This window comes from Simochromis diagramma, unplaced genomic scaffold (assembly GCF_900408965.1).
Source record: "Simochromis diagramma unplaced genomic scaffold, fSimDia1.1 OVJJ01000361.1, whole genome shotgun sequence".
Taxonomy (NCBI): Eukaryota; Metazoa; Chordata; class Actinopteri; order Cichliformes; family Cichlidae; genus Simochromis; species Simochromis diagramma.
The window spans coordinates 1476563-1490379 of NW_024386860.1; the positions used below are offsets into that span (position 1 = coordinate 1476563).

General features: G+C 38.4%; 2 protein-coding genes across 2 annotated transcripts; both read left to right on the top strand.

Annotated features, from left to right (window-relative positions):
- The first annotated feature begins 65 nt into the window (after positions 1 to 65).
- hibadhb (3-hydroxyisobutyrate dehydrogenase b) lies at positions 66 to 7968 on the top strand. Its single transcript, XM_040031139.1, has 8 exons — positions 66 to 135; positions 1025 to 1185; positions 1309 to 1418; positions 1690 to 1811; positions 6454 to 6587; positions 6714 to 6790; positions 6875 to 7031; positions 7339 to 7968. Exons 1-8 carry the CDS (start codon positions 66 to 68, stop codon positions 7495 to 7497), a joined length of 990 nt encoding a protein of 329 aa, XP_039887073.1. The 3' UTR covers positions 7498 to 7968.
- A 3311-nt stretch (positions 7969 to 11279) lies between these two features.
- On the top strand, positions 11280 to 12502 carry hoxa13b (homeobox A13b). The gene is made up of 2 exons (XM_040031144.1): positions 11280 to 11954; positions 12182 to 12502. The coding sequence occupies exons 1-2, from the start codon at positions 11321 to 11323 to the stop codon at positions 12418 to 12420; spliced, it is 873 nt and encodes a 290-aa protein (XP_039887078.1). The 5' UTR covers positions 11280 to 11320; the 3' UTR covers positions 12421 to 12502.
- Positions 12503 to 13817: the final 1315 nt, after the last annotated feature.

The following is a 13817-nucleotide window of genomic DNA, read 5'->3' on the forward strand; positions in this document are numbered from 1 at the left end:
GGAGGGCTCAGCCGTCATCATTGCACGTACTATTACGTCACACGTAAGGTCAAGAGGAAAGAAGTATGGCTGCTGTGTTGAGGGGGTCTCGGTATCTAGTAGGAAGGTGTTGCAAGCATGTTGACTTTGCGTTTGGTAAGTACAGTAAACTGAGACCGTGTGCGCACTGCGTAGGGCGCCTCGCGTACTTTGCAACCCAAAGTTATTCTTTGAAGGATCTTCGTGATGTGAAAACGGCATTTTTTCTTGAAATGTGGAGAGAGAAGTTTGAGTAGAAATTTCGCTGGACTGAGTTTAGCTGCTGCAGGGCATTCTGTTGACGATTAACTGCTTAAGGATCTTTTTTTTTGTTAAAGATTACACCCTCCTTGACGGCGAGTTGTCTACCAGAGCTACACACTACTCATTATTTCAAAAAGGTCCAGGACAAAAATTGTCATTGTTTGGTCTCACGTCTTACCGTGTCTTGCCTTTTTATCCAAGGCACATTATGCAATATTACCACTACACACTGTAGACATAGACATGGTCTGCATCTTTATACCATCTTACAGTTGTTTAGAGAAACTGATGAGGGGGGAGAAATGTAAATATTTGAAAAAAAATGCTGTCTTTTGGATAGCATAGATATATATTATTCAGAATATGAATAAACAAAACGCAGTGATTAAAATTCCCCCAGACAGGCATGTGTTGTATGTGTTTTTAATGTTAATACCAAGGCAAAACAATGGTATTTATTCAACACGTAACTTTTAACATTGAAATAAGTTTGTGTTACGAATGATGCCCTTTAATTAAGTAAACATTAAAAATGGTGGGACTTTGATACTGCAGGACAAATGCACTATGGACTGAATATATTTTGTGTTTTAGGGAAGATTTCAATCTAAATATATATTTAAATAAAATTAATTAATTTCGTAATTTGAAATTCAGGTAATTATTAAAATTAAATTACTTCTCCGCATAAATAACGGGGACAATGTGTCTTATAATCTTCAATTTGGTGGTTGTTTTCCAGTATCCACAAGGTCTATGGCCTCAAAGACACAGGTGGGGTTTGTTGGTCTGGGAAATATGGGAAACCCAATGGCGAAGAACTTGCTGAAGCATGGATACCCAGTCATTGCTACCGATGTGTTCCCAGAGTCCTGCAAGGAAGTGCAAGAGCTGGGTGCTCAGGTAGTCTAAGCTGAATGTTCGCGCATCTTTGTGTTAAAAAAATAAAATGATTGTACATCTTGTAACACTTTTTGTTTTGTTTTGTGTATGTGCCTGTTTGTTTTTGGGGTCTTTATTCCTCAGATTGTGGATAATCCGGCTGAGGTAGCAGAGAGGGCTGATCGTATTATAACAATGCTCCCCTCTAGTCCCAATGTCATCGACGTTTACACCGGACCCAATGGCATTCTTAAGTACTATTTTTGCTTCTCTTTGAATATGTGCTCCATGTCATGCTCCCTTATCTCTTATCTCAGATTTATCTAAACTTATTGAACCTTTATCAAATCAAATCACTTTTATTGTCACATCACATGTGCAGGTACATTGGTACAGCACATGTGAGTGAAATTCTTGTGTGCGAGCTTCACAAGCAACAGAGTTGTGCAAAATACAATAACGTAAACAAGCAAAATACAAGAATGGCTAAATCTGAAACTAATAAATATATAAATATATTTACAGAAAGGTAAAGAAAGGCTCCCTACTCATTGACTCCAGCACTATTGACCCAGCTGTGTCAAAAGAAATGGCTGCTGATGCTGAGAAGATGGGGGCAGTTTTTATGGACGCACCTGTATCAGGAGGTAAGTTTAATATTTTATTTATTAGTTTTATTATTTGCACCTGTGTTTTTCAAACATATTACAGTTAAGTAGTTTGATTATTTGATAAACAATTTTATTTGATTTGAATAGATTTTTGTTTCCCTGGATAGATGTATTTTGGTTCAGCTTTATAGTATTTGTGAAATTGCTGGCTTCCCATTAAATTACTGTGTAGGACAAAGTAATTTAAGGGTATTAATAACCTGTCCTTATATCTTAATACTCTGAGGACATTCTTCTGATAGCAATGAGAGACTAATGCATTGCAGCTTTTCTTTCACGTAGGCTAGCAATGGTAGATGGTTAACAAACATGGACAAGGTCAAATGTTGTGAAAAGGTATTTGCCCTTCCTGGTTGTTCTTTTTTTTTTTTTTTCATAGTGGTTTCATGCTGCAGATCATCAAACAAACTTAAATATTAGATAAAGATAACTGGATTAAAATAATCAAATACAAAATGCAGTTATTTTTATTTTTTAAATAATGATTTCTTTATTAAGGGGGAACAAAGCTATTTAAACTTACCAGTGGTATGATCTAAAAAAAAACTCAAGGACAGCTGAGAAACAGAGTTAATGACATCAATAAGTCTGCAAAGGGTTACAAAGCCAATTGTAATGCTTTGGGACTCCAGTGAAACATAGTGTGAGCCGTTATCCACAAATGGAAACATCGTGGAACAGTAGGGAACCTTGCCAGGAGTGGCCGGCCTACCAAAATGACTCCAGGAGGGCTTCAGTGAGTCATCCAGGAGGTCACTAAAAGAACCCAGAACATTATCTAAAGAACTGGAGAAGTCAGAGTTCATGATTCAACAATAAGAAAGAGACTGAACAAAAAGGGCATTCATCGGAGAGTACCAAGGGGAAAACCACTGCTGACCAAGAAGAACACAAAGGCTCATCTCACATTTGCCAAAAAAATATCTTGATGATCACCAAGACTTTTGGGGAAATTATTCTGTGAATTGATAAAACAAAAACTAACCTTTCTGGAGGGTTTGTGTCCCATTACATCTGGAGTGAAACTAACACATTTCATAAAAATAACATCATGCCAGTCAAACATGGTGGTGGTAGTATGATGGTGTGGAGCTCCTTTGCTGCTTCAGGACCTGAACGGTTTGCCATAATTGATGGAATGTTAAAGTCTGCTCTCTACCAGAAAATCCCAAAGAAGAATGGTTGGCCTTTAGTTTGTGGCCTTACGCTCAAATGTACTTGGATTGTGCTGCAGGACGTTGATCCAAAACACAACAGTCCACCAAGTCCACCTCTTAATGGCTCAAAAAAATAAAGAAGAAGGTTGTGAGGTGACCTAACAAAGTCTGGACTTAAAACCATTCTTTCCCCTTAATAAATGAATAATTTTAAAAACTGCATTTTGTAGTTACTAAGCTTATCTTTGTCTAATATTAAATTTTGTTTGCCACACTGACATGTTTCAGATCAATGTAAAAAAACAAAAACAAAAAACAAAAAAGTCAGGAAGTGGTCGAGCACAGCACTGGATATGCAAGTAACTCCTCCAAGCCAAAAGCTGAGACTTCTGACTACTCCAGTATTCAGTTTCTATGTCAGTGACAGGGGATTCATTCCCCCACCCCCCACCCCTTCTGTTCAAACCTTCTGTTTGCAAGGGGCAGCTAATCAGTACAAAGCTGGTTTAAAAGTTGGGTGGTCTTAAAGAGACAATATAAATAGCTTTTTTCATAAACTGAGAATCTACACCAAGATGAATAAAAAATTGTTTTATGTGATTTGAATAGATTTTTGTTTCCCTGGATAGAAGCATTTTGGTTCAGCTTTATGGTATTTGTGAAATTGCTGGCTTCTTGCTAAGTAACTTTAGCATAGCACAAGAATCTAAACATGGAAATGGATCCACGTTAACTCTGTGAGGTTTATGTATGTCAAACCTGTAGCACCACAAAATGTGATTAGCTTTTGAAAATTTGAATTTTAGATGATTAAAATGGCAACTCTAATGAACACTGGCTTTACCAATACATCCAGATTAACTTTGAATAGATAAAGACATCCAAATACGTCTTTATATCACAGCAAGTTCAGTGTCATTCATGCTGATTTGTTTTAGTGTTTGTTAATAAGAAATACCACCATCGTGCTAAAGGAGGAGAAATGGCTTTGCCTTCAAAGATGGGGTGTGTGTGTGTGTGTGTGTGTGTGTGTGTGTGTGTGTGTGTGTGTGTGTGTGTGTGTGTGTGTGTGTGTGTGTGTGTGTGTGTGTGTGTGTGTGTGTGTTCGCTCATCCTCTGGCTTTCTTGAGATCCACAAAGAAGCACAGCTTGTTTGAACTTGACCTAATCGCTGTCAAGACAGCCACTTTCTTTGAGTTGAAGTTGGTCCTTTTTTTTTTTATGGACTGGCTCTAAAGATTACTAATGATTTATATGCGTCCACCCCATTGTAGTGCACATGGATTAAAGTTGTCCTGCTTTCTGGCTCAAACTTCTTTGTGTGGTGGCGGCAGTTTAAGTAATGCAATCTGAACCGTATGTCATGCTCTGACAGCACGTCAGTCACCAGGCTTTAGCCCCGAAATGAAGTGAACATCTCTCTTTCTGTCAGGCAGAAATCAAAAGGAGTACAGTGGCAGTGTGGTGTAAGCTTAAACTTAAAAGCACACACGGAGAGAACATAATTGAGTCAACATGTGTTTTAAAAGTTGTTTCTTTGGGTGAATAAACGTTAGGACCAATTGAGAAACCAGACTGAAATCTTTACTGTACCAAAGGCCACAGTCAGAAATAAGAGTAATAGAGGGATGCTGAAAAGGAAAATCAATGTCCAAAACTGTTCATATCACAAGGAAGGCTTCATTTTGAATGTCTATGACATGGAATTGGATGGCAGAATTCCTCTAGACAAGTCTGAATTACATTTGACAAAAAGCATTAGCTTTGGAATTGATCATCATCCCAGCCTTGCAAACTGTTGGCTAGTTGGTTAGTGTACAACACACAGGGTGTAAGAAATGGATTACACACACATTCCGAATGCAACACACACACGCTCCCAAAACCTAAATGATGACAACAAATCCCACATCTTAATCGAAAGAAGCAGTTTTAACCTAAATCTAGACTCTCTGAATGTTCTTATAAAATAAATACATTTGTGTCTAGTTTCAATTTATAAGATAGATTTGCTCAGATTTTCATCTTTTTAGATGTGCCTTTGAGTACATTTTAGTAATATTTAAATGATAAATTATATCCAATATTACCAGCAGTTAAAAAAAAAATAAATAAAATAAAATCCATATACTTGTCCCCGTTACGTCACTACTCTTCAATATCAAATAAATTTTCCGTCTATACTTTACTGTAATCCAGGCAGTTTTCAGTGTTGTGCAGATGACACAGCTGTGAATGTTGTTAACTGCTTTCTGCGTGTCTATGAAGTTAATCAGAAGTCGTGGTTATCTCTTTCATCACAGCTATTTGTTATATTGTTAAATGCCTCGGCCAAGTGTCCATGCTGTTCCTTTGAACAACACAGAGGCACTACATTGATATGCCAGCGTAGTTGTTAAAGCTTTTGGTTTACAACATAACACACAGGTTGGGGTTTTTTTTTTTTTTGTTTGTTTGTTTTTTTTAAATGTACCTTGTTTCAGGATGAGTTTCAAAGGCATTACTCATGCTTTTCGTGCTTCTCAGCTTGCCTGTTGTAACTCCCAGCACAGTGTCTTTCTAGATTCCCATTAATACAAAGGCTTCAGGCAGACTGCGCAGAAGGATTAGGGAGTCACATATTCCGCCCATCCTGGCCCTTCTCCTCTGCTGGGTTCCTGTAAACTTTAAGATTAATTATAAGACACTGTTGGTTAATTTCTTGGCACCCAGTGGCTTGCACCTGGTTATTATATTTGCCAAGGTTTTAACCCCATATGAACCTGAATGCATGGTTAATGCACAAAAGAATCCAGCAGCAGCTGGTTTTATATTAGGGCAAATCCTGACCAACAGTGGGAGAAAATACATTTATCTACAACTTATTTGCTTTTAGCTCTTCCATTTGTTGTCGATCATCTTAATTTTTCATTCAAGTCTTTTTTTGGGGGGATTTTAATTATATTTTATATCTATATTTTTATACGTTTATTTTTTTGTGTGTTTAACCTCGCATACAGTCTCATTTTTGTCATTTCCATGACCTACAAGATTTGATTTGACAGAATATCACCTTTTATTTACTTTTTTCTTCGTAGTGGGTCTCTTTTGTTTGCATTTGAATCACAGCACCTTTATTTTAAAGAAGGCAGGAAACTGGGAGTGCAGAACACTAATAAAAAAAATGCAACAAGATCTTTTCTCTTTTTTTGTTTTTTATAAATGTCATATTAAACTAAAAATATTCCACTAGCCCTGGATGTACTAATGAAATCTGTTCTTCTACACTATGCTGAATGTGTAAAGCATAGAACGGTAGCTGCTAATAAGGCTGCGTGATTATGGATAGTATATTTTTAAAATTAGTTACTACTTAGATAATTTGCCTTCTTTTTAAATTTTTATCAAACAAAAATTACACTTTTAAAAAATGTAGCACTGTATACCAGATGTTGTATGTAACCATGGTTTCCCTTTCCCAGGTGTGGGTGCCGCCAGCTCGGGTAAACTGACTTTCATGGTTGGAGGAGCAGAGGAGGAATTTACTGCTGCTAAAGAACTCCTGAGCTGCATGGGAGCTAATGTGATCTATTGCGGTCAAGTTGGAACTGGACAGGTGTGAGCTGTTATCTGGCCTTTGTGATTCTGAGAAACACTGATCATGTGTCCACAGGTTCATTCGTAACCATTTCACAAAATGAGAAATGTAGATGTCACCTAACGAATTACCATTTTGTTGTAGGCTGCTAAAATTTGCAACAACATGCTTTTAGCTATTGGAATGATCGGGACTTCTGAGACAATGAACTTGGGAATCAGGTGAAAACGCTTACTTAGCATTACAGAAAATGGATGACAAATAACATCATGTGGTTAAATTCTAACATTGGTTTCAAATCCCAGACTTGGTCTTGATCCCAAACTTTTGGCCCAAATCCTGAACATGAGTTCAGGCCGGTGTTGGTCTAGTGACACCTACAACCCTGTACCAGGAGTCATGGAAGGAGTCCCCTCTGGGAATAACTACCAGGGAGGCTTTGGCACTCAGCTAATGGCTAAGGTTAGTTTGTAAACCTCACGGTCACACATATGAGGGAGGAATTTTATTTTATAGTCATAACATTTCCTCTCAGTGATGTAGACGGCTTATTGCCAGCAGCACCATTATTTTTAAATAAGTGTTTTGTCATTCATAAAGTATTTGTTTATGGTGTATTTATTTCTGTGCCTTACTTTAATGACAGCAACTCATTAATACAACACTGTGGTCTTCTAACTTGTGGTTTCAGAATGACATTTTCTGCTTTGATTGTATTTCTAATGTATGTGGGGCTTTTTTTTTTTTTTCTTTTTTTTTTTCTTTTCAGGACTTGGGCCTCGCTCAGAACACAGCAACCAACACAAAGACGCCTGTCCCTCTCGGCTCCTTAGCCCATCAGGTGTATCGTATGATGTGCGCACGTGGTTACGGCAATAAAGATTTCTCCTCAGTGTTCCAATTTTTGCGTGAGGAGGAGGGCCAGTAATGTCAGCCTCCACGCCGTCCACAGCCTTTCCATGCCCAGCTCTGCACAGGACTAACATAGCGTAGTTAGGGTGCATTTCACCACAAGGACTTTTTTTTTTTTTTTTTTTTTTTTTTCTTGAAGGTCTCAGAGCTCCAACAAAGTGTGACAAATCAAATGAGAACTTCATTCCTGTCAGGAAATCATGTATCCTGTGTGATCTAGCCTTTTTATAGTAAAAACACTCATTTCATTTTTTATTTACAAGATGTTGAATTATCATCTATGTATCTAAAATTTTAGCAGACATTCTTCTTAGGGTTGAACAACTACAAATGCAGTTTGTTCTCTGCATATTTATCTATTGTTTGCAATGGTTTCTTTATGTTGCTGTTTTGTTTTTTGTTCATAGGGGAGTTGATGCTTGAGTGTCATGTGGTATCCTGTTTAAAAAAACAAAAACAAAATAAAGAACAATGTTGGCGTCTTTAACGGATTTATTTATTTGGATTTTAGCTTCAAATTGACTTCAGTTTTAATACTTTTTTTTTTTTACTCTTGCGCTTTCATTGTGACCTTGTACAATGGCAATACGTTGTCCCCAGGAAGCACCTCAAATAACCCAATGTGCGCAGTCCGCAAACTCGCAATTAAATGCAGTCAAAATTCACACACTCGGAAAGAAGGATGCTAATTCTCGCGAAAGAGATGGCAATTTAAGATTTAAATACATTGTGCAGCTCCTATTTGGTCTCGCACTGCGTAATTTTCACCCCATGCTTCAGAGCACTAGTAAGTTAAATAGCTCCCAAATGTTACTTCGTATAGTGTGTCTTACTGAATTAGAAGTCACGGTAAAATGCTGAACAAACAGCTGCCACGGGAAACTTTGCTGCAGAGGGGATGCAGTGATGGGATGCGGCGTGATAGAGAAACGCATGCAGGGGCAAAACTTGTAGAACAACTTGTTCTTCCCCGCTCTCTAAGATTTTCATATTTTTTGCGCTTTGACTCGTCAGGCTAAGAAACAAAGCCGTGGTAAACCGCTGCACCAGGTTGTCCGCCTCATTAGTTTGGGAATCTACCCCTCTCTTATATCCCCACTTACGCCAGACAGGAGGACGGCATGTTTCTGATCTAGTTTGCCAAGAACCACTGAGAGGCCAAGGTGCCATAGGTCATGCGATCACAAGACAAACCCATAAAAAGTCCATTAAGCACTGTAGGCTAAGAGCTGTGTTGTCATCTACTTGATAGGTACTGCAAACAGAGCAGCACTTTGGTCTCCGCAGACAGTAACACACGAACATCAGCGCGCATGACACGCCGAAGCTCAAGTTATGGCATCTTTACTTTTTAAAATAAATTATACATCCAGCCGTGGGTTTGGTTTCTTCTCTCTCTCTCTCTCTCTCTCAAAATAAATAAATAATATGTGTATTTGATCATGGATCGTGTCAGCCAAACGAGGTTCTTTCAGGCTCTGCCTAAAACTTCTTTCATTGTTTGCAAAAAGTTGATATTTTCTAATGTTGATCGTGTTAAAAAAAAAAAAAACACATCCTCGGTATTTTTTAGTTCCAAATGTAATAAATGGTGGCTTATCTTTTCTGTCTTTAATTTAAAAATGTAATAAAATTAACAATTAATATGTTTATCTATCTATATTGTTTTTTATATTTATATTTATATTTATATATAGCTATATTAGGAGGTGAAAAACAAGCCCTACAAACAGAATTATAAGCATCAGTAAATCTGTCTGTGTTATCCGCCTATCTTCAGAGGTCTTTTGTCTTCTTCTATATTTAATTTATACATTTCTAGGTTCTTTGTCTTCTTTCTGTTGTGTTTGTGATAATTAGTCCAGTATTTAGAATCTGCAATCACAGTTTCCTGGTCAGTATTGCCATCTGTTAATCACTGAATTTTCAGACAAAATTACGCAAAGTAGTTTAATGCTGAATCTTGCGTGTGTGTCTGTGTGTATGAACACACTGAAATCATCTTTACTGATTTTCCCTAATTTTCAGTCCGTGATCGACTTTCAGTTGAGTAAACTGCTCAAAAACCGATCTCTACTAGCTGTTATATTCATTTTAGAAAGGCATCCGCTTTTTAATGTGTGAACAACTTGGCTCAGATTCCTTTCGAGCCAGCTCTCATTTATTGTAGCTCAGCCGCTTTTGAAATGCGGAGTTTTTTTTAGATGGGAAAAAAAAATGCGAAGTAGCATAATGTTTAACAAAAAGCAGATTCAGGGTAGTTTATCGTGACAGTGCAATAAAAAAACAAAAAGCGATAAAAACAATAAGCATTATGAGTTTTTTTCCCCTGAAATCCAGCCTAGACTACTACTCACTCTTGCCTATTAGCTATGAACTTGGGCCATAAAGATTTACGGCCTCAAAAGGTGGGAAAACTCTATTAAAAACACACACACATATATATATATAAACATATATTTTTTTTAAAAGGTGCTCAAATTTAGTTGGGTATACATTCCTCTGCGTTTGTGGTTTCAAACTTAAAATAACCACATAAATCTTAAATAAAAATAGTATGTAAATTCCCTCCCGTCCGTATTCACCTTTTTAGTGGTAGAATCACTTGCACAGACTTCCACACCGGCTAAAATGTAAACATTGGATTTGTTGCTGGTTGCACTGCAGACCAATGAGCATATAGCACCTGTTTATGGTAATATCTGCCCCACTTCTCCGAGTTTTTTAAAGCTCTGACTCAGGAAAATAGTAACCCACGTGACCCTACAAAGATATAGGTTTAGCATATTTCCCAGAAAGTCCTTCATTATTCTTATTATTAATATTTACAATACAGGGATGTAGAAACACTTAACCTTTAGTTTTGATTTGGATCATTTCAAATCAAATAGATTTTATTCTTACTTAATTGCAAAGTCTTATCATAGGAAGGGAATAGTGCAAATTCAAGTTACTCCTCGTGGAAACCGGTGCCGCCCAAGCAGTCCGCGGAATTTAGCGCTTCTTTGTCTTTGTGCTTTAAGTGTCATTTTGGCAACACTGCAACTTCAACTTGACCTTGGCCCTCCGGCTGCGTCTCATTCGCATGAGGTAGAATGCAACCAAATGCGCAAAGTTTGTTGTATTTTGTGGACCCCAAATTTGTGTTTGCTAAACGTGAGAACGGTTTGATTTTTGATTTCTTTCATAAAATGCATTAAAATATATCCTTAAGAGATGTGTTTACAGCTTTGTTGTTTGTGTGTGTGTGTGTGTGTGGGGGGGGGGGAGTCTGTCATCCTAGATTTAGTAAAAATCTGCACGTTTTACTTAAAGCGCATTAAAAACATGTAATGTTTGCAAAACTGGTTTAAACCCCACCAAACACTGGGAGTGTGGAAGTATTATTTTCTTTATCAATCAAGTTAAAACATGTTTCATTGTACGGGCGCCTGTGCATACAACTTCGCAGGGGAGAGAAAAAAAAATCAATAATCACTTACTGCTTATTTCAAACAGTGCGTTACACACTAATAAAATATGACTGCCTCCACACGAGGTTCATTCGGTGTGAGACTCCAACAATCGTTTCCGATAGAAAATAAATGCCTGCGGGTCTTGTTGGCAAATACTGGATTCACTGACGTGCGGTGTCTTCTCAAACTCAGAGCCTGATCTGCATTATCTCGTGTCAAGACGTTTATCGTCTCCTTTGCATATCACGTGCTTGGCCCTGGCCAATAACCTTACGATCTTTACGTACTCAGGCGTGTTGGTATCGTTACTCTGCCCGAGTCCCTGTCTGGGCTCAGTCGAGGGGATTTTGAAAAAGAGTTGGTCGTCTCAATGTAGGGAATGCTATGACCGCCTCATTACTCCTCCACTCGCACTGGATTGACCCGGTGATGTTTCTGTACGAGAACGGTTTGGATGAAAGAAGCAAGAACATGGAAGGATTTACCGGAGGCAATTTTGCTGCAAATCAGTGCAGGAATCTGTTAGCGCATCCAACCTCACTGGCGCCCAGCACCACCTACACTGCGAGTGAGGTGCCAGTGTCTGGCATGGGGGAACCTGGCAAACAGTGCAGCCCCTGTTCTGCGACTCAGAGCTCGCCCAATGCATCTTTGCCCTATGGATATTTTGGCAGCAGTTATTACCCTTGTAGGATGTCACACGGCAGTGTTAAAGCGTGCGCACAGCCTTCTGGTTATGGCGATAAGTACATAGACTCATCGGTCTCTGGTGAGGAGTTCTCTTCTAGAGCGAAAGAATTTGCTTTTTATCAGGGGTATTCCTCTGGCCCTTACCAACCCAGCTACTTGGACGTCCCTGTCGTACCTGCGCTGAGCGCCCCATCTGAGCCAAGACACGAGTCTCTGTTGCCCATGGAGCCTTACCAGCCATGGGCCATCACCAACGGTTGGAGTGGTCAAGTTTACTGCACCAAGGAGCAACCACAGTCAAATCCTCTGTGGAAATCCACTTTACAAGGTATTTAAGTTTTTTTTTCTTTTTTTTATTTATTCATACAGAAATATGCAGTCTTTGCCGGCGTGTGTAATTAAACTTGCAAAAACACGTGCTTGCAGGGCTTATATATATCAGGTTGTTTTTTTTCCCCACTTCATTTTGCGTTTGGACTTTTTAAAAATATATTTGTTGATGCATTTTTTTAATCAATCCAGCAGATTAACGAACTGATATGCTTTATTTCCCAGAAACTATCTCTGGTGGAGACAACTCTGTGCGTCGTGGGAGAAAGAAGCGTGTGCCATACACCAAGGTGCAGCTCAAGGAACTGGAAAGAGAATATGCCACCAATAAATTCATCACCAAAGACAAAAGGAGAAGGATATCTGCGCAGACAAACCTGACAGAGAGACAAGTGACAATCTGGTTTCAAAACAGGCGCGTAAAGGAGAAAAAAATCGTCAATAAATTCAAGAGCCCCAGTTAGCTCCGAGGATGGTGAAAGGTGGACATAGATGCCCTTTAATCCGAAAAAAAGAAAGCAAAACAAAAAGAAAGAAAAGAAAAAAAAATACCTGCGCTATAATTTATTACTTTATGAACGCTTTTGTTGTCGCCAGAGAGGCTCTGTTTTGTCCTGCACATTTCCTTCTCCTGTTTTAATTGGAACCAGCCTATACGGCCTGTTGACAGAAGATCGGAAATGATTTGGAACACGTTGACCAAGGCAATTGTGCGTGGGATGCTTTAATATTATTAACCAAAGACATTCTGCTTTGAAAAAAAAAACTAAAAGAAGAGAAGAAGAAGATACACGCTGTCCACTCACGGGCCTTTCTAACTTAATACAACACTGAAATCAACGCTGAATCACTAACAGTGAAAACATTTATAGACAGTGTAATGCTAAATAAAAATGTCACTGCATATAAACAGGCCAGGCTCAGGTAATCACGGTCAAATTCACATATTGATTACAGGATTCAATTCTTCACACACATTCTTGGCGGCTCGAAAAAAAACAAGCTTAAAAAACCATCTACTTACTGAACTTATTGAAATAAACTTTATCCTTTAGTATCAACCAGTAGTTAGGTAAATGTCAAACTCGAGACTAGCTTGTGTACTTCAGTACTGGCCTCCAGTTTATCCGCAATTCTCTTTTTTTTCCCAGTTTTTCTTCTTTTGTTCAAAGGAATTCTCCTGCCAACGAGCTGATAACCTACAATAATTTCTTGGCTTTCAAGAAAATATAGGCATATTTAAACATGTAAATACTATGACTGCAACATCTATCCTCCCATTTTTGACAGCAATAGACAACTTTTTTATTTTAATAATAAATGTTTGAGAGTGTAATCGTGTCTTTCATTGCTCATTTTTATTTCTGTCCGGTTGGAATAAAAAAAAGAAGAAGAAGATGGCTTTCCAAAATCCTTCTCCTGGTAGAATATCATTTTCAACAATCAGTGCAGTATATTCCCTGTATGTAGGCCAACAGGCCTTTAAGGAGAGTCTTGTCGTTGAGTCTGGAGCCTTTTTACCATTAGAAGATTTTATGTCGCCATCTAGTGGCGATGTTCTGTCAGCACAGCGCAGCGCGTCTGCTCATCGACTGCAGACATTTGTCTTCATGTCTGTCTCCACACAAGTAATGAGTAAGTGTGTGTGTGTGTGTGTGTGTGTGTGTGTGTGTGTGTGTGTGTGTGTGTGTGTGTGTGTGTGTGTGAGAGAGAGAGAGAGAGAGAGAAAGAGAGAGTAAGAATGAGAAAAAGAGAAAATCCTCGTTGTTTTAAACCTGACAAACAAGTCTATTATTAAAATGTGTCGTGTGCCTGATTGATCAGCTAAGGTAAGAGTTCAACACTATTGTTTATCTCATTA